The sequence below is a fragment of the Bos grunniens genome, chromosome 27, assembly GCF_055505025.1.
Source record: "Bos grunniens cultivar Pamir isolate PY7600 chromosome 27, Bosgru_T2T1.0, whole genome shotgun sequence".
Taxonomy (NCBI): domain Eukaryota; kingdom Metazoa; phylum Chordata; class Mammalia; order Artiodactyla; family Bovidae; genus Bos; species Bos grunniens.
Genome location: NC_141191.1, coordinates 27994886 through 28017759, shown reverse-complemented (window position 1 = coordinate 28017759; position 22874 = coordinate 27994886). Strand labels below are relative to the sequence as shown.

Genomic DNA, 22874 nt, shown 5'->3' with positions numbered 1-22874 from the left:
TCTTTCCTCAAATGAGTTAATGGCAATTAAAAGCCGCAGTGTACCTGATAAACGCTGAGGCTCTTCTCACATGAGTCAATAGTCTGACTCTCTGGGGATATCTTATTACCAAGTCCTCAGGAGGGATCCCGCGGCTGTCTTCACATACTACTTGCATAGTTTGGAGCACAGGGCAGTTATGAGCACATCAGAGCTTATCTAGATATAATATTCAGAACTGGCACAGCATTTCAAGGGTAGTTTTGTAATTTCTGCTCTTTTATGTAGAAATTTTTGTGATCAACAACATCCTAAGGCGATCACCAGGGCTTGAAAAATGACTAGACAGAAGTTATCAAAAACAGTACATTTATGTGATGTTCTTCTCTTCTCAAACCACTATGTGTAGCAGTATACTTTTCTAACTTGAGTCATGAATATTCTTATCAAAATAAAGTCATTCACATTTGGAACAAAGGCTAATTTGTACCAGTCAGTTTTGGAAATTCAGAAATAATTTTTTACCATCCACAATTAATCTTGTGATAACTTACAATGGATAAGAATATGAAAAAGAATACACATACATGTATAACTGAATCATTCTGCTGTGCATGGGAAACTAACACAACATTCTCAACTGTATTTCAATTAAAAAAATGTTTCAAGAGAAAATATTTTAGCATTTAATGTCTTACTATTAATCAACATCTACTAATTCAAAAGTTACTATGTTCCATTAATGGATGCACTTGAATTATTAAAAAAAACCTTGGAATTACAATAAAATTCTCAATATTTTGCCCATTATGTAATCAGGTAAACAGAATCATGCCAAGGTTGATAATTATTAATTAGTAATATGCGCCAAAATAATTTCATATACTTATAAATACATCAAAATCTCTTCTAGTTTCATTGTCCTCAGAAACCTAAGAATATCACTCAATGGTCATTTACTTGTCATTTTCATTAGACACCATTCTTTTTGACTTCATATTCTACTGAATACATCTTTCCCCGATTACTTATGTTTTACTAAAAAGAAAAAAAAAATATTCTTGGGAACATAATGAAATCTAAATTAATTCAATAGCTGCTGAAATTTCACCTGAAATTTTAGACAGCCACAAATTCACAAAAGGAAAATGTAAACACATTAGCTTTAATATTTAACTAGTATACAATAAAAATTAAAAGAGCTATTTTGGGAAAGTTGATGCAAGTAGAAAAACTGATTGAAGTAAAAGTCCTGTCATCAACATTTTTATTTAGTTTAGTATTTGTTAGAATATAAATACATAACAATATGTTCTTTTTTATCATGAGTAGTCTTTTACATAACTAAAACTCATGGCCAACATTTTATATAACATAAAACATAGAACAAAAAAATCTGTAAATTGTCAGAATGGGACAAGGACATCAGAAAATAATACATTTTATATAAATTATAGAGGACAGTTACAATGCAAATCTATTACTTTCTTCTCTAATTCAATTTTACAAGATAAAGTCAACAGGTGTTTCGTGGACTGTTATGAATGCACAAACATGTGGCTCTTTCAAAAGACACAAGTCAAAAAAGAAAAGACATTGGTCAAACACAAATATTATCTTGATGTCATCTATTGTTCTTAGTTCTTAACTGGAGTTGAGCTTCCTTTCATGGTCTTCTTTAGGTGATGGTAGTTTGGCAAGATTTTCATCAGGAAATCCAGCTGTAGTGTCTGGGGCTAAAAAGATAAGAGAATTTTAAGAACTGGCCAGCAGGAAGCAAAGTTGAGAGCATCAGGTAGAAAGGATTATCACTACGTCACGGATTACAGGTGATTTTCACCGATCTCTGTTTTTTGGACTGAGGCATGCCGAGTCAGCTCCCTGACCAGGGACTGAACCTGTGCCCCCTGCAGTGGATCCCATTCACTGACTTAATTTTGCTTCCCTGCTTTTTCAATTTACAATGAACATAAATTAAGTTTGGTAATAAGAAAAAGCCAAAAACTTTTGCATGTAAAAATGTATGTTTATCAGTTTTCAACCTTGCTTTTTGTAGATTTCATCTTGGCCTCTAAGAAGTGAAAGAGTTTCAATTACAGTAGACGTCATGAGTACACTGCTTTCTATATGACAGAGCACACAGCTATGACACTCATCTGATCTTCACTCTTCATACGTCAGCTTTGCTCACACTTGGCCTCACTGTAAAATTCACTTGGGGTACTTTTAGGCCCTTTGTCCTAACCACTTTGGTTCAAAAAGTCTGGGGATCATTTGTAGCAAGGACCTCTGTGTGATCCTTATAATTGGTAAAACATGGAAAACGGTGTTGCATACATACCATTACGTATTAAACTTCAGATATTCTTGCTCACTTAGTTCTAATCTCCCTTACCCCAACTCCAGCTTCATCTCTCCCTCTTCAATCATTTTGCTGTTATGCAGAAAGATAGTGAAAAAATACTAGATTTGTTCTTATTTCTTTTTTGGTCCAAAGAATAGTAATACTTGCTTATAATAATAAAAGCCAAAGATTACAGAATTAGAATAACCCAGAAAGAACTGGCATTTTAATTTCTGATAAAATATGGCTAAGAATCAAAAGTGCTAAATGTCTTGCAAACATTTCTTTGGGGGAGGGGAAGGAGGCTGCGTAACTAAGGAAATATACTGACTGTGCCAAGCAGTAAGGTTAAAACTTCAATCAGAATGCCTTCTGTCCAAAGGAAGCTCCAAATGCTCTATCAATACTTATCTCCTACTCTAACATCAAACTCCAAATGCATACTTGCCATTATTCTTGGTTATTAGGAGGGGACAATTCCTCATAAGCCAGGAAAATATCTAAATATACTTGCATATTCACAAGCTGCATTTATTTTCAGGCCAACTATGTCAGCAAACTGATAGGTGGACCCAAGCTGGGTGTAAAGTAATTTGGTAGGTTCATTTCTTACCCCTGAAGGTTGGTATTTTAGGAGCAAATCAGTGTAGTTCGTAAGGCTTGGAGATGCACCTTCAGTGAAAACACGTAAGACTAGGAGAAACATCCCTGGATGTTCTCTTCCCACAGTCAATATGTCCCTGTCATCTTTGGACGTATTTCTGATATTAACTTACTGCTGCTACTGCTGCTGCTAAGTCGCTTCAGTTGTGCTGGACTCTGTGTGACCCCACAGACGGCAGCCCACCAAGCTCCGCCGTCCCTGGGATTCTCCAGGCAAGAACACTGGAGTGGGTTGCCATTTCCTTCTCCAATGCATGAAAGTGAAAAGTGAAAGTGAAGTCGCTCAGTCGTACTCGACTCTTGCCCCACGGACTGTAGCCTACCAGGCTCCTCCGCCCATGGGATTTTCCAGGCAAGAGTACTGGAGTGGGGTGCCATTGCCTTCTCCGGATATTAACTTAAGGACTCAATAATTCTGTTGAGTCAACAAATAAATTGTAGTTTTAGGAATGTTCCTCTGATGCTTTATTTTAATCACTTGCTTTTAAAATAACAGACTCGCTGCCCCATTAAAACATTTATGTGGTATTTTGGGAAAATTAGCAGCCCTAGAAAGGATGCTACCGACTAAAGAGGTTCTAGTACCTGTGGCCGTTCAGTCTGCACCCGACGCAGGCAGTCTCCACCATAGATCACTGTGTTCTCAGGGATGACTTCAAACGTGTTCAGGTTGCAACAGGCCCCAATGATACAACCACTCGTCAGTATCACATTTCTGCCCACATACGCTGCAGGGAAGACACACAGAGAGCGACTAGAGGACAGTCGGTGACCAGAACACTGTTTTCCTCCTGAGATGATGCAAGCATAAAAATACAAACTGTCCTTAAGAAACATATTAAAAGAAGTACTTCAGTCCAGAGTTTGTACAGCAGAGAGGCACGAAGCAGGCTAGTATTAAGTGGATTCAAAACAGAGCTCTGTTGTGATCTGTGTGACCTGTACACGCTCTCAGCGAGTTTATCTCTAAAATGGAGCCCATCCTACTTCACAATGGGCTGTAAGGAATAAATGAGATAATAAATGTCAAGTGTCAAGCACAGGTCTGACACACGGTCAGTATACGATAAATAGAAAATGACAGTGATACTCATCATCATCATAACTGGCAATCCAAGTTAAATAAAAACCATTGCGTAGGTTAACAACAAGTCTTACTATTTTAAAAAAGCTCTTCTTTCATGCCATCCAAGACTAAGAAAGGAAAGGCACTATTCTAAAGAGGTCTTGGCCAATGCAGGTTCGTTGTATGAAGCAGGGCACTCAAAGCCGGTAGGGAGAGAGGTAGGTGGGGAGTTCAGAATGGGGGGACACATGTGCGCCCATGGCTGATCCATGGTGATGTATGGCAAAAACCACCACAATGTTGTAAAGTAATTATCCTCCAATTAAAATAAATTAATTAAAAAAAAATAAAGAGGTCTTGGGCTTCCCTGGTGGCTCAGTGGTAAAGAACCCACCTGCCAATGTAGGAGGCATGAGTTCCATTCCTAATCTGGGAAGATCCCACATGCTGCAGAACAGCTAAGTCCACGCTCCACAACTATCGAGCCTGAGCTCTAGAGCCCAGGAGCTGCAACTACTGAGCCCACGCGCCCTAGAGCCTGTGCCCCAACAAGGGAAGTCACTGCAACGAGAAGCCCGAGTACCTCAACTTGAGAAAAGCCCTCGAAGCACCAAAGACCCAGCACAGCCAAAAATAAATAAAAATTTAAAAAATGAATAAAATGACTGTATTTGTCCTCTTAAATAGATAACATTATTTAGAAAAATAGACAAGTCTTATCATTCCGGTTCTTTCTGGACAAGCTCTTGGAGTCACTTCCCAGCAGTGGTGGCAATTCAGGAGACCCCTTGCCTAGCCCCTCCTATGATAAGTAGCTTACATATGTTTCTAATGGGCTAGGGGAAAGCAGTCCTGAAATTAAAGAAAGCAAACTAGTAGAGAAACTGGTTTTTTTCCTTTAACGCAACAACAACATGAATCAACTAAATTACCATTGACACTAGTTTTTAGTAGAAATCGTTTTCAAATCTTTCACCTGAAGGTTTAATTCAATCCTGATTTAAACATACACAGTTAGAAATTTAATTTAGTGGATAAAAAACATGATTAGATGAGGTTCCTTAAAGGCAAATAATTTGTCTCACGGCTATGCTAGCCCACTCCCAACCATGCCTGCTGTCCTTCCAAGCACGTGGCTTCGTTGTGGTTTGCACTTAGGCTGTTTTTCAGAACACCACAGAGAGAGAGGAGGTAATCACTTCTCACAATATAGTTCCAAACGTAGCTTACCTTTTGACTCGATAACATTATTATCTCCTATTTTCATGGCTTGGCAGTCTGTAAGCCAGAGTTAAGCACACATTGTGAACGTGTTCATCTTTTTCTTTCTGATTCACTCTCCTCGTCCTGCAGTGGGGCGGACTGAAGCCTGAGAGGGCCCGCAGGCTGGGCTGACCAGAACCCCCTGCCCAGGGCAGCAGGCAAGTACAGTTTAATTCTTTAAACAGAAATATCTCGAAGGATAAATAAATGACTTCTGTATTTTTAAAGAAATGAGTACCTTATATCCCAATTTTATGAGTATTTTCATAACTGTTTTAAGAAACATATTTTCATAATTATTTTAAGAAAATTAAAACTGTCTAACACCCAATCACATAAGGGCAGCACTGTTAACAGCTTGACATATCTTTACACTGTAAAGATATATAATTCCCTTTATATAACTGGAAATCAAACTGTATAAAATAAAACTCTATAACCTTTTGTAGCTTATTTTATTCAGTTCACCTACCTTTGCAAGCCTTATTCCATACCATCAGAATATTTAAAAACATAATTTTATGTGACTCCTTAATGGTTCTAATGGTCTATCTTATAAATGAAGCTTAATTCATTTAAATATTTTGCTATTGTTAAACCTTTAGTTTTTTCCTTGAAGTATTAATAGTTTCTCTTATAAAATAATGTTTTGCTCACACTATGAAAAGATTTTACTCACATTATGAAAAGATTTTACTCTTTTTAGAGCATGAAATCAGCAAAGGCACTGGTAACACTCAGGAGAAAAACATCAAAGAACGAAATATTTCCAGCCCATCCACCACTTCCTTGTATCAGACAACAACACACTGTCAACCTTTTAAAACTATACAGAAATCACAAATGGGCAGAGCTGTGGCTCTTAAATCAGGATTGAAGCCAAGATTACTCTGCTTCGTGTCCAGTGCCAGTCAGTCACTGACGGACAAGACAATCACTGACTGTCCGTCACCCGCTGACAAGACGCAGCAACACGGGAAGACGGCTCCTAAAGGTGAGTGCGTGTGTGTGCACGCATGCACACCTGAGAACAGCATGCTTCCTTCACTCTCTGAAGTTACGCAATGTAAATAAGTCTTTTCAAGAGATGGATGGCCTAGTCCTAAAAATATAATTCATACATTTATTTATATATATACATATGTCACATGTATAATTAAATGATCTATTATATATAAAGTGTATGCATGTGTGTATATATATATACACACACACACATATATATAAAGTATTTGATAGATAAACTATGACAATTTCTACAGAGGAGATTGGGTACTGAAAGACAGTTGGGAATGATTTCTCTTAAATTATTGCAAAGGATACAACAGCCAACTTCAAACACATTATTGGTGCCAATGATCATAGGTTTGGGTTCTGGATCTTCTGCATCAGGAGTGATATTATCAGGGTGACTATAAAAAGAAAAGAGAAATTATCAAAAAGTCAATAATGCAATAAGCAATTCTCCTGTTACAGAATTTGGGTTCATTCTCTCAATTGGACCTCTATCAAGCTTGATATATGTAATGACATTAAGTAAGTTCTTAATCCAAGTGAATTATTTATCCTCTATGCTGGAGAAGACTTGATTCTGAATTGAAAAAGAACTACTGCAATGTAAAGAAATCACAGGTGCGTATAGAAGGTCAGTCTTCCTTTGTTTATTTTTTAAACTCAAAGCCCAGGGGACCTTTCCCAAGACAAGGTAGAAAAGAAGCTGGCTGGGACTTTCAGCTTGTTAAATTGGAATCAAAATCATGCCTAACTTGAAAATTTTCCATTCCTAATAACCATTCAAGATTGTGAAATGTAAACAGATATTCATGTAAAATAATCATTTTATGCTGTTACGTGGTTAGCTGAAACATTTGTAACAAAAAAATGTTTGCAGTCTAAGAGAAGGAAGCCATTTAAAATTGGTGCTTTATCTCTGACAGCTGAGTTACTGCAGAATATAGCTGTTGTTAATTGACTTAAAGGTGCCAAAATATATTTTAAAAAGAAACTGCTTAATATAGTAAGAAACTCCCAAAGCCTAAGTAAGCATTAAGACAAATCAATCTCTTTATCACAGTTAAATATTTTCCCAAGGTCTTTACTACAAATTCCATACACTGTTGCTATAAATTAGGTATAAGCTTGAATTTCCTGCCAAAATTTTATCAGTTTTACAGATGCTTGTAAAAATTTCATAGGTATTACAGTCTAGTTGACTAAGATCATACATATTCTAATAGCTTATAATTTTTTTTTAATCTTTAAAGTTGAAACATTGCCTCTAGGACCTCCAGTTTTTCAAATATAATTGTGAGTGTTATCCCCACAAGGCACACAAAAATATACATCAGACTGAAGTTCACGTGTCCTGGTATGAGTAATAACATGGCAGTCAGGATCAAGCCATCCCATCAGAAGATGACTCGAGGCTGGAAGCACAGCGCAGGGCCACTGGGGTGTCCTCAGGAGACGCCTCCTTACGGGACAGAAGAGGCTGGCACGTGGAAGGGAAGAGAACCAGACCCAGACTCGGGGATTCTAGTCACCCACCTATGAGCTGCTTCACCCTGGACAAGCCTCTACCCCTCTGGTCTGTAGCGTCCTCACTTACTAACTGCTTGTGTTGAAAAAGATCCTTAGTGTCTTCCTGGTTCTCAGACAGTGGGCTTTCCAGATGTCAGCTGTAAAAGGTCCCTACAGATGGCTGACATGAACGGAGACTCTCTCTGCGGCAGCTCGTTCAGAGCATGCGTAAGGGTGCTACTCACGCATTTATGATGAGCGCCTGCTCCTCTATTAGGTTGCCTTCGCCGATCACTATTGGACCGGCTTCTGCGATGATTCGTGCTTTAGGGTGGATCACTGTCCTGGGTCCTGTTAAACGGATGGGAAAGAAATTACTTGTGGAGGCCGAGCTTCTAAGGAGGCTCTTGGGAGGAACGTTTCCTAAAGCGGGTACCAGGTATCCCAGAGGGCACGTTACAAAGGCTATCACTGTAGTTTGGGCCAAATCTCCAGCCCAGGAGAGGGGACACAGCACAGGGCTTTGGAGCCGGACAGTCCGGCTCACCCTCTGTTGTGAAGTCTCTGTTATCTCAGTGGTGAAATGGGGGTGGTGATAATACCAGTCCTGCAGGGTTGTTGTAAGAATTAGATGAAACACTGTAGACAATGATATTTTGGCACAGAGTTGGCAATAAAAGTTAATTCCTTTCCTTCTCTTCCCTCCTAAAGGTAAGGCTCTCCTTGCTTACAACACTGGTGCTTGCTTATGCTGCTGAACCACATAACACTTTCTCATGCTGGTGTATTACAGGGTTAGTCCTTTCATTAAGGGAACATGATGAAATACGGGTGGAATGAGAGTTAGAAAACATGGAGACTAACCTGACCTTTGTTACTCTGTCACCATCCTTATTATAAGCCTACTCAGTGGAAGAAGGCAGAGCCCTTGAGTCTGGTCGAGGATATGATTTTAACCAGTTGAAAAGGATAAAGGGAGGCAGAGGAAGGAGCCAAGCGTGGTTAATGGACTCTGGCAGTGGGAGAGCTGAGCTGAGGCAGTGACTCCAGCCTCACGCTGCGGGGCAGGAAGGGCCCTCATCGCATCCCTTCACCACCGGGGTGGAGGAGGCCCTGCACGGCCTAAAGAAGGCCGTCGGTTCCGGACTGTACCATTCCCTTCCTCCGCTCAACTGACCCAAAGGCCTAGCATTTGGCTGATAGTGAAGCCACTGATGAGAAAGCATCACCTCACCGCAGGCACTCCCTCCCAACCTGCCCCACCAACGCAGATCAAGGCCGTCCTTATCTGTAGACACGGGGACAGGAAGTTTTGCTTTGTACAGGATGCAACTGACTCCGACAGCACGACAGGGTGGGCAGAAGCACTGGCACGAGGTAGGGAGGGAGGCAGGCAGACGACGCTGCCCATCAAATTCAGCGCTCAACTGCTTCAGTCGACTGCACTAATCAACTGTTAATTTACTCAACAATCACTATCTGCCAGTGACAGGCAAGACGCAGGGCTGCGTGTTACAGGGAAACAAAAAGGAACGGGTGCTATTGTTGCCCTCTGGAGCTTTGTTTGTCTTGAAAATCGGGAAGACTTAACACGCTCACTCAGAAATGTATTAAAATAAATAAGGAGGTGTTCCTGGTGCCCAGAGTACTGGAAAGACTCTCAGGACAGCTTATTTTTTTCCCCAACAAGAAGAGCTGGGGACTGATAACAGAGGGTGGGGCCCAACATGGGGTGCGGGGTCAGGGGACACATAGAGGGTGGCTTTGTTCTTTGTGGCACCTCCGGCTCCCTAAATCCTCAGTTGCTAAAGTAAAACTTTCCTGGCAAATGCTCCTGTTTAGGATAGGAGATTTCAGAATAGAAGTTGGGGTCACTCAGATCCCTGGAAAACTTCTCAAGGTGGCCAGGACTGTGACCATGGGTGCCTTTTTCCTTTGGTTAAAAAATATACACACATACACGTAATTATAAACATATACACACACATACACATAATTATAAATACACACATACATACACATAATTTTAAATACACACACATATATAATTATAAATATACCTATATATAATCATAAATATAACACACATACACATAATTATAAATATACACACACACATACACATAATTATAAAAGGAATACCTGCTTACCCCAAAAAACTCAATCAAAGTCAAAAGTGAAAGATCCTCTCTCCTCCTGCTGATCTCATTCCCTGGAGGTAACTATTCTTAAAAGTTTGGAGTATTACTCCAGACTTGAGTACTAGTGTATATTTAAAATCTGTAAATATGACTGTATATAAAATATATTTCCCTAGAAAGTTAGAAGATAAGTTCAACTTGAAGGAGAAAAATATGAATTTTACATACTAAAATATGAATTTCAAAAACTAAGGAATGGTACTTATTTTGCAACTTGCTTTTTCACCTAAAAAGTTATCATGATTTTTTTCCACATAAATTGTTGAATATTATTTCACATTATATTAATATACCATGATTTATTTAACCAACCCCTTAATATAAGGCATTTAGAAGAATTACCACTTCTGGGGAGAGGTGCTAAAACAATGTTGAAACAAACATTGGATTCCTTTGAAATGAGAAACTTCTTATAGGTCCTTCCAGCTGTGTGAAGCAATTTAAAGCTGTGGTTTGCACAATACCATATTTATATTTTATGTCAAGATATTCTATGATAAAGGGACACGATCTTTCTATTTTCGGTTCTTTATAATTAAAGCCCCAGCCAGCAACCACATCCCTTGTCTAGAAAGTCCAGGCTCTGGCCTTTATTACTGAAAGGCTGTGTGCTTAGCCTCTCAAATGCTTCAGTTTTCTCATCTATAAAAAGATGAAGTCTATGATAGCCTATCTCACCAGGTTGAAGTGTGGATTATATTTGGAAAGGAGATCATGGGGTCTGGCCCATAGTTCTTCAAAATGGGAGGTTCATCACTATCTGACACTAAGAGCTAAGAACTTTATCAGAGTAAACAAAATAACTCTTTCTGGTCTGAGAAACAGAAGAAAAGGGACTGCTTTATTCCCCTGATACTCAGGTAACAGGGTGAAACCTCCTTTTAAACAGGGAAGAAATTCTTCACCTTACTGTAAGACAGTGAAACAGATTAATACAAATTTTCCATACTGGCATTAAAAATCTGACAGGAGGAAGAGGTCATCCTGGCTATGACAGAAAGCAGATCCTTTACCACAGCTAGATTAGTACCCAGGGGCACAAGATATTCTGCTGGTCCTCAGGCTGCAGCTTTTGACAACAAGCAGTCTTGCAAAAAGCTACGTGAGAAAAGGCTGATAAGACAAAGGTTACACTGGGACCTGTGCTTCTTTAAAAGTTCCTCTAAAGTACAGGTTTGAAAACAACTGATATTTTCATTTTTTCCCTTTTAAAAATAATGTTGGCGCTGTGTTAGCCAGGTATTTTATTATTATTATTTCTTATCATTCTTAACAAGAGGGTTAGTAAATAACTGGAAAACTGGTTCTAAGTCTCAGGGCCTTCCCTGGGATAGAAAGCACTACAGGAGACCAGTGAGCAGATTCCATGAGACGTTTAAGAAAACACCTCCACCTGGTGGTCACACTGCCAAACTACAAGTCCTGGAGTTCTGAAGTGACTTGAAAGGTGAAACTGTTGCTCAGTCCCTAAGCTGTGTCCAACTCCTAGTGACCCCAGGCACTGCAGGATGCCACACTCCTCTGTCCTTCGCTCTCTTCTGGAGTTTGCTCAAACTCATATCCAGTGAGTCGGTGATGCCATCTAACAGTCACATCCTCTGCCACTCCATTATCCTTTTGCCTTCAATCTTTCCCAGCATCACAGTCTTTTCCAATGAGTCAGCTTTCCTCATCAGGTGGCCAAAGTATTAGAGCTTCAGCCTCAGCGTCAGTCCTCCAATGAATATTCAGGGTTGATTTCCTTTAGGATTGACAGGTTTGATCTCCTTGCTGTCCAAGGGATTCTCAAGAGTCTTCTCTAGCACCACAGTTCAAAAGCATCAAATCTTCAGCACTCAGCCTTATGGTCCAACTCACATCTGTATGCCTACTGGAAAAACCACAGCTTTGAATATATGGACCTTTGTCAGCAAAGTGATGTCTCTGATTCTTAATACACTGTCTAGGTTTATCATAGCTTTTCTTCTAAGGAGCAAGCATCTTTTAATTTCATGGCTGCAGTCACTGCCTGCACTGATTTTGGAGCCCAAAGAAATAAAATCTGTCACTGCTTCCACTTTCTCCCCTTCTATTTGCCATGAAGTGATGGTACCAGATGCCGTGATCTTAGTTTTTTTTAATGTTAAGTTTCAAGCCAGCTTTTTCACTCTCCTCTTTCACTCTCAACAACAGGCTCTCTCCTCTTCATTTTCTGCCAATAGAGTGGTATCATCTACATATCTGAGATTGCTGATATTTCTCCCAGCAAACCTGATTCCAGCTTGTGCTTCATCCAGCCTGGCATTTTGCATGATGTACTCTGCACAGAAGTTAAATAAGCAGGGTGACAATATACAGCCTTGACATACTCCTTTCCCAATTTGGAACCAGTCCGTTGTTCCATGTCTGGTTCTAACTGTTGCTTCTTGACCCACATACAGGTTTCTCAGGAGACAGGTAAGGTGATCTGGTCTCCTGTCTCTTAAGAATTTTCCACAGTTTGTTGTGATCCACATGGTCAAAGGCTTCAGCATAGTCAATGAAGCAGAAGTAGATATTTTTCTGAACTCCCTTGCTTTTTCCATGAGCAATGAATGTTGGCAATGCGATCTATTCTGAATTGTGAAGAAAGAGCAAGGTCATGGGTGACAAACTAAATAGCTCCCCTTAACCTCTTGAAGAGCTTTTTTGGGGCAGAGATTAGGGAGGTTAGTTTTTAAACATGAACTGCCATATCAGATCAGATCAGATCAGCCGCTCAGTCGTGTCCGACTCTTTGCGACCCCATGAATCGCAGCACGCCAGGCCTCCCTGTCCATCACCAACTCCTGGAGTTCACTCAGACTCACGTGCATCGAGTCAGTGATGCCATCCAGCCATCTCATCCTCTGTCATCCCCTTCTCCTCCTGCCCCCAATCCCTCCCAGCATCAGAGTCTTTTCCAATGAGTCAACTCTTCGCATGAGGTTGTGACTGCTAAGACTTAAGTTTGGTGAACTTCTTAAAGGAAACGTCTGACCAGGTGCTTTGTCTCTGCACAGTGCTGGAGGCTGGCCCCAGAAAGCCTGATTGCCCAGCACTAGTGCAAGACGCGGGCAGCAACCTCTCGCTGAAATGTGAGCACAGTCTGCTCCACACTTTTCTGCACGCAAGTGGCACTTTCACCTAGGATAGGTCTGAATTCAAACCAAGTTGAAAGGTCTTGGGGTTAAAATGCTTTAAAAATAAAAATCTGTCACCATGGAAAGTTTTTGTTAAAAGGCTGTCGTGAACTTTCTGGAGCTCTTTCTGGCAGGGTAGTTTGTGTATTTTCTTACCAAATGTGCTGAAACCCTATTTGGCTTATCTCCTTGTTTGGATAAATGTGTCTAGAGTTGGAGCTGCCTTACTGGCTGATGAATTATTTTTCTAAATGGTTGGCTGGGCTTGACGCAACCTAGCCAGAAAGACATTCCTTGCATCATATTTCCATTCCCTTCAGTTGGTAAAGGGTATTTTTCCTGTCTGTCTTTGCCACAGAAAGCAATCTTTGTGGACATTTTCATATGTCAATAAATAGTTCCAAAAGCCACAAGGTCTCTTGAAAATGAAAACAATTCCTTTGGCCTATAAGACGAAGTACTTTTAACAACTGTTTTATATTCGATGCATTTCTCAAGTCAAAGCCACTGTTTTGCCTTATTGAAAAAGATTTCCATATAATGTTGTACATATGAAACTTATGTAATATTATAAACCAATGTGACCTCAATTTTAAAAAATTTCCACAATAAAAGGGAAGCTTTTGATCTGTATTAAAAACTCTAATGGAAAGAACAACAACGTGGGGCAAAGTGCTTCCATCACAAAGCTGTGTCCCTGCAGGCGCTGCCTTCACACCAGGAGTCCCCAAGTGTCGTCCTAACCCCAGGAGTCTGCCTCCAGGCTGCAACAGGACCGCAGGACTGTGCACGGACGGACCTTTGGACGGACCTTTCTAAGATGGGTTTCAGCTTTTAAAACAAAATTTTCAGAAAATAACACAAAACCCATGAATCAAGGCAGTCTGATTAAAAGCAGGCTTTAAAAAAAAAAGCAGGCTTGATAGTAAATAAGATGAAACCTTATTTACCCAAATTATAATTAACGAGAGAACTGTTATTTTTCCTAAGCTCTGTTTCCTAACAGACTCTAATGAAAGGGGTCAGGTTCCGTCAGCGCCACAGACATAGGGTTTCTGGTTAAGGAATACACTTCAAAGCTTCAGACTAGTTTCTTTGATAAACCAAATACTTGATTTTCTAGGAAAACAGAAAATGTAATGTTCTACTAACTGAAACACAGCAAGGTAAAACTGACGAGGGGATGCAAAGTTATGTAAAACATTGTGAAATCTCCCTATCTATACTGTAACAGGAGAAGACTTACATTAGCTATTCTGATAAATTAAGCAAAAACAAAACCAGCCATAAGTTGAAAAACAACAGCCCATCGACAAAGGGATGGATAAAGAAGATGTGATACATATACATAATGGAATATTACTCAGCCATCATAAAGAATGAAATAGTGCCATTTGCAGCAACATGGATGGCCCTAGAGATGATCATACTATGTGAAGTAAGTCAGAGAGAAAAACAAATACCATATAATGTGATACGTGGAATCTAAAAAAATGAACTTATTTACAAAACAGAAATGGAGTCACAGATACAGAAAACATGGTCACCAGGGAGGAAGGGAGGGAGGGATAAATGGGGAGATTAGGACTGATATATACACACAACTATACATAAAATAGGTAGCCAGTAAGGACCTACTGTATAGCACAGGAAACTCTACTCAGTACTCTGTAGTGACCTGTGTGGGAAAAGACTCTAAAAAACGGGGCGTATATGTACACGTGTAACTGATTCACTTTGCTGTACAGCAGAAACTAACAACACACATTATAAATCAACTGTACATCAATGAAATTTTTAATACATAAAAAATAAAAGTTTCCCTAAGAAAATTCCACACCCCTCCCCCCCAAAAAAAGAAGGAAAAAGAACACGGCAGGGAGAGTGAGTTTTCATCAGGTAACTTATCTCTACTCTCTGCTCTGATTTAACTTTATATCTACCAAGAGCTTTTTTTAATCTGAGATATTATATCAGAAAAAGCAATTAACAGTACAAAAAGATTAGAGATTATTTTACACCAAATACAAAAGTGATAGAAATGACTATCTAAGTATCAGTCCTGGAAAATTTCCATATTTATATATACAATTAAGAATCAGAAACAGGCACAATGAAAATGAGATAAGAAATATGGAGCATGGAACACTGGGTAACTGGGTTATACCAGAGTGATACACTGGGTATCACTCTGAATCTTTTCCTTAGTTTTGAAAATTGAGGTGTTTCTATAAAGTGAGAACATTTTCTGATTTTAAAAACCTGGGTCAAAAATAAACCCAACAAAATATTAACTTAGATCCATTCAATGATGAAATTAAAGTCACTAGTTAAAAAAAAAGATTATTATCATTTCTTATCCTACAATCCATCTCTGAAAATCTGTACTGAACAATAATTTTATATTTTAACCACCAGAGGGGTACATGATCACCTGATCAGCTTATATGGAAAGCAGATTTAAATACCACATTTCTTTACATAATTTCAACGTTCAAGGAAGGCAGGAGGATAAGAGGGATAAAGAAGAGGGAAGAGCACCAAGACAAGAAAGACAGAGGGAAAACAGGAAAGTGAGTGCTGATTCCTGAAACCCCCAGGCCGCAGTCCTACGCAGCGGTCCAGCTCTCCCTGGCACAGGATAAAGCCTTTACTGCTTTTCTAGGGAAGCTTCTGCAAGGACAGAACCTGTTATTTCAAATCTGAAACACACACACAAACATATATGTATACTTGTGTGTACACTTATGCCTGTAGAGATATCCAGACTATCTATGTGTCTACTACACAGTAGATACTGAACACATTGTTTAAAGTAGGGAAGAAGTAGAAATGAGAGGGAAATATCATTACTTTAGTCTTGCTAAGTCGCTTCAGTCGTGTCCGACTCTGTGCGACCCCACAGACGGCAGCCCACCTGGCTCCCCGGTCCCTGGGATTCTCCAGGCAAGAACACTGGAGTGGGTTGCCATTTCCTACTCCATATTTTTTTTTTTATTTTAGTCTTACTTTCCTTCTAATTATAGAGTACCCTGCGAATTAATATTAGGTGTTATCCCTCGAATCATGATGAAAACCATAAAAATACTAGAATAAAAATGCAGAGGAAGAGAAACGTGGCTAATTTCTCCTCACAAAAAGTCTGCAAGTGGTTTAAAAGTTAACACAGGACTGAAAAGAAACAGAGTCACCTTCTAAACTTTGAAATTCTGTCCATTTAAAATAATTAATTAGATCCAACCTGGGCAAAGCCCTAATTATGCTCCATAATACTGGCACAATCGTAACTAGTTTTATAAGACATGATCCTGAAGTGGCTTAGACTTACTAAAATTACAGAAATTTTTTTTTCTTTTGTAGTTCCTGTTAGTGTAAGGGAACAAGGCACAGTTTCTCTCTGAAAGTGCACTTAGTTTCCTGAAAGCTCTACTCTGGTAACACTCAGTGGCTAGTAAATATGCGCGCACGTTAATAAAGCTACCAGGGTACCATGTCCAGTGAAACGTATGGAAAAGATCTAGTGGCTAAAACGTGCATTTGGGGGAACTCAATCATGTTCATATGAGCAAGTTGCTGTTTAGTCGCTAAGTCGTGTCCAACTCTTTTGCGACCCTACAGACTGCAGCCCACCAGGCGCCTCGGTTCATGGATTTCCCAGGCAAGAATAAAAAAGGGTTGCCATTTCCTTCTCCAAGGGATCTTCCCCACCCAGGGGCTGAACCCACATCTCCCGCAATACAGGCAGATTCTTTACCACGGAGCCAGCAGCGAAGCCCATGCTGCCACATGTTAAATTTTTCATTTCATTTTAAACGCTGGACTTTACCTCTAGAGCAAGGCTACACTGATTTTACAGTGCAGCTAGCCAACATTTATTGAGTGCTTACTACATGTCAGGTATTGGGCCATGACTTTCATAAATATTCTTATTTAATCCTTCAAAAAGCTTTGAGGAAGGCACTCTTATTTTGCATGTGACAAAAGCTGCTTCCACTGAATATCCATTCTTCCCTTTTTCTATGTAAGAGAATCCAATACGGGGGCTGCAATGTGTCCGGTTTAGACTACATCTCCCAGCATTCTCCGTAGCTAGACGTGTCCTTGAGGTCAGGCCCAAGGCAAAGAGTGTTGTGGAACCTTCAGGAAGACTACCTAAGGGGAGCGGACTCCACTGGGAGGCGCACCCTTTAGTTTCCACTCCTCTCCTTTCTGACCCAGGACACTCTTGGTGCTCCAGCCATCACGCCCTGGCCTGTGAGGCGCAGGTCCCGGACAACCAACTGACAAGACGTGAACTGCCTACCCTTAGGCTTTTTATACGAGAGAGTAACTTCTGTGTGTTAAGCCACCACTACAAGCTGCTGACCCTAATTCTGATACACGCAATTACACAGAAGGGGAAAATGACAGAGACTAAGTGATATGCCTGAGGTAATCCAGCAGATAAAGAGCAAGGATGCTAACCCCAGGTCCATCAGACTCTGTGGTTTACACTCTTAGAAGAGTGTAAGCTCTGCTATATTCACTGCTGGGTCCAGAGTGCAAGCACAGGTGTGAGCATAGGGCCTGGCACACAGTAGGTACACAGATGTCTCTCGAATAAATTACTTTATTATACTGCCTTAGTCTATCAGATGGGAGTTTAAACACAGACTCCATCACACTAAATTATTTGAGAAATATTAAACACTTAGAGAAATACATTGCTTTGTCAATAAAATTAGGAGCTCAGTCAAACATAGAAAATAATACCTAATGAACTGTAAAGCACAGAAATAAACTAAATAACACCAATTCTTGAGAGACAACACTTATAGGCTATTCTCTTACCTATAGTGACATCACCTCTGATTTCGCTCTCTACACACACAACTGCTCCAGGTGCGATCTTCACGCTGCAGGAAGAAAAAAGGAACATGCATCATGGGTAAGGTTTAAAAACATTGTTATAGGAGCTATCCTGGCACTGCAATGATAGAAAGGTTAAAACAAATTGATGGAAAAATGAAAAGTAAACTGTAAGATTTAATACATTATAAACTTCTCAGGTGATACACCATCCATCAACCTAAAATCATTTATCATGTGTTCTTAAAATGCTTGAGAAGAAAAGAGGCACTGGACTCTTTTAATACCAACATTGTTTTTAAACAGCAAAAAGCTCAAAACAATCTAGGTATTCATTAGTAGGGACCTGGTTAATGCGTTATGGTATAGTACGAACTAATATACAGCATAAAAAAGAAGGAACAATCCTGTGTGTAAAGAGTCCGGATGACCTCCAAGCTACATTGTTAAGTCAAAAAAATTGAAGCCAGGGACTAGAATCAGAGGCTCCAGCATACAAGGACAGAGGGGAACATTAGGGTAATTGCTGTGCATCGGTCTTAGAGAGCAAAGACAGAGGACTTCAAAGGGAAGTTTCTAGGAAAAAAGAAAAAAAACTGAAAGATTATGTGATGAGCACTTGGGGAAAAAGTTAGGAGGCATCTGACATTATCTGTTGAAAGATTTGAAAAACATCAGTACGTAGAAAAGAAAATGAAAAATGGAAGTTATTTGGTTAAATTTTAGATGAAGTCAGTTTGAGGTACCCATGGAGAAAGACCCAGTATATCTAGATCTGGGGCTATGAGAGAGCACTAGACCAGAAATATAGCTGAGAGTCAGCAGAGTACAAACTCTTTAACATGTTTCTCCATCATTCATATTCCAGAATCCACCCAATTATTCCCTAATATAAATGCAGAGTAACACCAAAAATAAATATTTTAAAAAATCACCACTTCCATACTGATGTGGAAAACTTAAAAAAGACATGTACGGATTTTTCTTCTGTAAATTTAAGTGAACAAATCTTCCTCTCACAAAGTATTTTTAAGGCTCTAAGTAAAAAGAATATCCATCAGAACTAAGAATCTGGCTAAGAATCTGGCTGCCAATGCAGGGGACATGGGTTCGATTCCTGGTCTGGGACAATTCCACATCGTTGTCATTGTCATTAAATTGTGTCCAATTCTTTGACTCCATGGACTGCAGCATGCCAGGCTTCCCTGTCCTTCACTATCTCCCACAGTTTGCTCAAACACATATCCACTGAGTCAGCGATGCTATCCAACCATCTCATCCTCTGCTGCCCCCTTCTCTTCTTGTCCTCAACCTTTCCCAGCACAGGCTCTTTGCCAAGGAGTCCGTTCTTTGCCTCAGGTGGCCAAAGTACTGGAGCTTCAGCTCCAGCATCAGTCTTCCAATGAATATTCAGGGTTGATTTCCTTTAGGATTGACTGGTTTTTTATCTCCTTGGGGTCCAAGGGACTCTGAAGAGTCTTCTCCAGCACCACAGTTTGAAAACATCAATTCTTTGGTGCTCAGTCTTCCTTATGGTCCAACTCCCACATCCATACATGACTACTGGAAAAAACAGTAACCTTGGCTATACAGACCTTTGTTGACAAAGTGGTATCTCTGCTTTTTAACATGCTGTCTAGGTTTGTCATAGCTTTCCTCCCAAGGAGCAAGCATCTCTGAAATTAAAAGGTTCCACGTGCCATGGAGCAGTGAAGCCTATGCACCACAACCACCCAGCCTAGAGCCGATGCCCTGCAACAAGAGAAGCCGCTGCAACGAGAAGCCCACACCTCGCAACTGGAGAGCAGCCCCCATTCACTGCAACCAGAGAAAGTCCCCACACAGCAATGAAGACCCAGAATAGCCAAAAATAAGTAAGTTAAAAAAAAATACTGATAAAATAAAAAACTTATAATCCTTAAATCTATCTTTAAGAAATGTCCAGAGGAGACACAGCTATGTCTGTCTCCATCATTTTCACAGGCACTGACTCTCTACAAGGCACAAAATAATACAATTTAAAAATGATCCATCTGGGTTACTACATGTCACTTGTCTGCTGAAATCACAGGAAATATATAACCTTTCCATTGAATAGAAGGAAAAACTTTAGGTCCTGTAGACTGCATCCTATGCAGACACCACTGCCATTACACTGCAGACACAGGGATGGACTAGAAAACAGAAAATGCTCCAAACCTCTCATTTTCTAGATGGGGAAATTGAAGCCCAGGGCCTTGAAACTTCTTGAAGCAAAGTTCATTCCCGGGACATCACTGTCCTAGTATTATTGAAACACAAGTCCATGTAACTCACAGTGAGGCCAAACAATACTAAAACGTCAGTTTGGAGCAGAGAAAGGTTTACTGTAGAGCCAGGCAAGGAGATGGGTAGCTTATGCTTTAAAACCCCCAAACTCCCTGAAAGCCTTTAGCAAAGCCCTTTTCTAGGAATTGGGGTGGGGGCATGGTTAGTTGTTGCCAAACATTCTGGTGTCAGATCCTTTGTTCTTGAGGTTGGTTCATGGTCAGGTAACGATGTTCCTGTAAAACTCTACCAAATAAATGTTATTCTCTGTTCTGACAAGGCCCAGGTCCCAAGGCACCACTGTCACCCTCCAAAGTCCAGGTCCTGGCTAAGAAGAGGCAGATATCCATCAGATATCCATCCGTCCCCAGACTCCGCCTAGCCGTCATCGCTGAAGGAGACAGGCTCCCAGGACCCCAGTGACTCTCAGGCTCCTCGAGCCACCCTTAGGGCAGAGGCTGGGTCCTGCAGACTGCATCCTATGCAGACACCACTGTTATTATGCTGCAGACACAGGGATGGGGGAGAGGTTCGCAGCCGCTCAAGACCTGAGCCTGGCCAGTGGGAGGCCTTGGCCAAGGCTCTGAAGCCCTGCAGGACACAGCCCCCAACTGTTCCCAGGATCTGCCTCTTACCGGACTCTCTGCCTGAGGCCTGAAGACCACCACTCTGCTGACAGAGGGAACCACTAACTGTCTCTCACTGACAGCTGGCAGCTTGTGGGAGGGGCCCACTGCAGCACCCATGGATGGCTGAGCAGGACCACTAAGGGTTGCTCACCGACAGTTGGTTGCTTATGGCAGGAGCCCAGTAACTGCTACCTGCCTTCCCAGGTGGTTTGCTGGTAAACAATCTGCCTGCCAACGCAGGAGATGCAAAAGAAGCAGGTTCAATCCCTGGGTTGGGAGGACCGCACCCCCTCCAAAAGATGGCATGGCAACCCACTCCAGTATTCTTGCCTGAAAAATTCCATAGACAGAGGAGCCTGGGGGGCTGCAGTCCATGGGGTCACAAAGAGTTGGGCAACTGTTATCTGGTAAAGGGGCGGGGCTTAAAGGTGTACAGCAACAGTCCATGCTAAGGTTTGTGCTCAGCCACACTCTAAAAAACACGAACATCAATCATCCCTTTTTTGTTAGCTGGAAGTTTCCTGGAAACAGCCTGTCACTTTGGACAGTTTCCTGTGTCAGCTGAATGATTTTGCCCTTGAAAATGGTGATAAATGTATCACCATTTATAAACACGTTTTCTCCGATCCTTTTCCCTTCAGGTGGGTTTGTGTGTAAAAAAAGCAATCTTATTAAGCTGTGGACAAATAAATTAACCTCTATAAAACAGCTCATTTTACACATGATTTCCGATCCTAGTTTTCCATTCCCTCAGCCTCCTTCTTGCTATTTCTTTTTTTAATGAAAAAAGCATTATCTAATATTTAACTGGGCAAGTTATATTGGCAATTATACTGGGCAAGTGAGAACGGAAGAGACTCAAAAGTGCCCTGTCTTCAGTTTTATGCCCAAGGAAGACGCCCCAGGTTGCGTGCGTCAGTCAGCATATTTCTTTGTGAGGCAGGAATAATAAAACTCAGGAGTGAAGGGGCGGAGCCGGGAGCAGACAGCCGAGGGAAGACTTAGCCGAAGTCCTAACTAATAAAATATCAACAGTAACCTCATCTCCACAGTACTCTCCTATATACTGTGCATAATATTCCTAGCATATCTGTTCCTCTTTAGCTTATGCAAAAGATTACAATTACCTGCCTAAATGGATGAAAAACCTAAATGTTAATTTACGGCCGCCCCCAAAACGAGGCTTGTCGGTGTTCATTTTCTAAAAAAGTCAGCAGAGGGTGCTCAACTTTGCTGCTTTGGGAAACGGTTTAACTGAAGCTTGTCTTGCATCCTAGCTGTCCATTTCCACCGACAGCGCCCAGCAGCCCCGAGGCCCGTCCCCACGCGTTTACCAAGCAGCTAGCTTTGGCCCAGGCGCGGGCCCCGCTTTGAGTCTGTCTGCACATACACGGAGCGCCCCCGACGCACAGGGAGGGTTTGGGGGACCGTGGGTGATGGCGACACAGGACAGCTACAAGGGTTCGGAGCGCCGCGGGAAACGGGAGGGTCCCTCCGTGTCCCAGGCGACGGGGACGCCCTGCATCCCCAGCAGGCCCGCCCGAGACAGCGCGGGCGCGTGGCGGAGGGCCAGCGAGGCCATGGAGGGACCACGAACCAGGACCTTCCCCTAACCCATTCCGCATCCTTTCCCGGCCCTCGCTACCCCCAACCCGTCGCCTCCTCCCTCCGCGAACGCCAGGTCTGGGCCTTAGGAACCATCTGGGCCGGGCGCCTGGAATAAGACACCACCTAAGTCCCCACCACTGGCGACCAAGAGCAGATTCCACCCCTGCGGGGAGGAGAGGATAGGACCTCAGACAGCGACCGACCTCTTTTGAGTCTTCTCCGCCATGGTTTCAGCTCCTGTCTCTAGCTGGATCGACACAACCGCCTGGCCACAGCGATGATCTCTGTAGGTGATTGTGGAGCCTG

At 41.3% G+C, this 22874-nt stretch overlaps 1 protein-coding gene across 4 annotated transcripts; it reads right to left on the bottom strand.

Moving 5' to 3' along the window:
• Positions 1-1229: 1229 nt before the first annotated feature.
• DCTN6 (dynactin subunit 6) lies at positions 1230-22813 on the bottom strand. 4 transcript variants are annotated; one of them, XM_086380886.1, is made up of 8 exons: positions 22772-22813; positions 18007-18071; positions 8081-8186; positions 6639-6727; positions 5283-5330; positions 3572-3777; positions 2375-2413; positions 1230-1715 (listed from the first exon to the last, which is right to left on the bottom strand). In XM_086380886.1, exons 1-7 carry the CDS (start codon positions 22792-22794, stop codon positions 2402-2404), a joined length of 549 nt encoding a protein of 182 aa, XP_086237012.1. In that variant the 5' UTR covers positions 22795-22813; the 3' UTR covers positions 1230-1715; positions 2375-2401. The 4 variants fall into 4 exon arrangements, with proteins under 4 accessions (XP_086237012.1, XP_086237013.1, XP_086237010.1 ...); XM_086380887.1 differs by having other exon boundaries at positions 3572-3714; XM_086380884.1 differs by lacking the exon at positions 2375-2413.
• Between the last annotated feature and the right edge of the window lie 61 nt (positions 22814-22874).

Coding starts and splice junctions, on each gene's coding strand:
- DCTN6 (XM_086380884.1), bottom strand. CDS start 22,794: ATGGCGGAGAAGACTCAAAAGAG. Junction 8,187..18,006: donor CAGAGGTGATGTCACTATAG/GTAAGAGAATAG, acceptor TCCGTTTAACAG/GACCCAGGACAGTGATCCAC. Junction 6,728..8,080: donor CAGGCGCTCATCATAAATGC/GTGAGTAGCACC, acceptor TTCTTTTTATAG/TCACCCTGATAATATCACTC.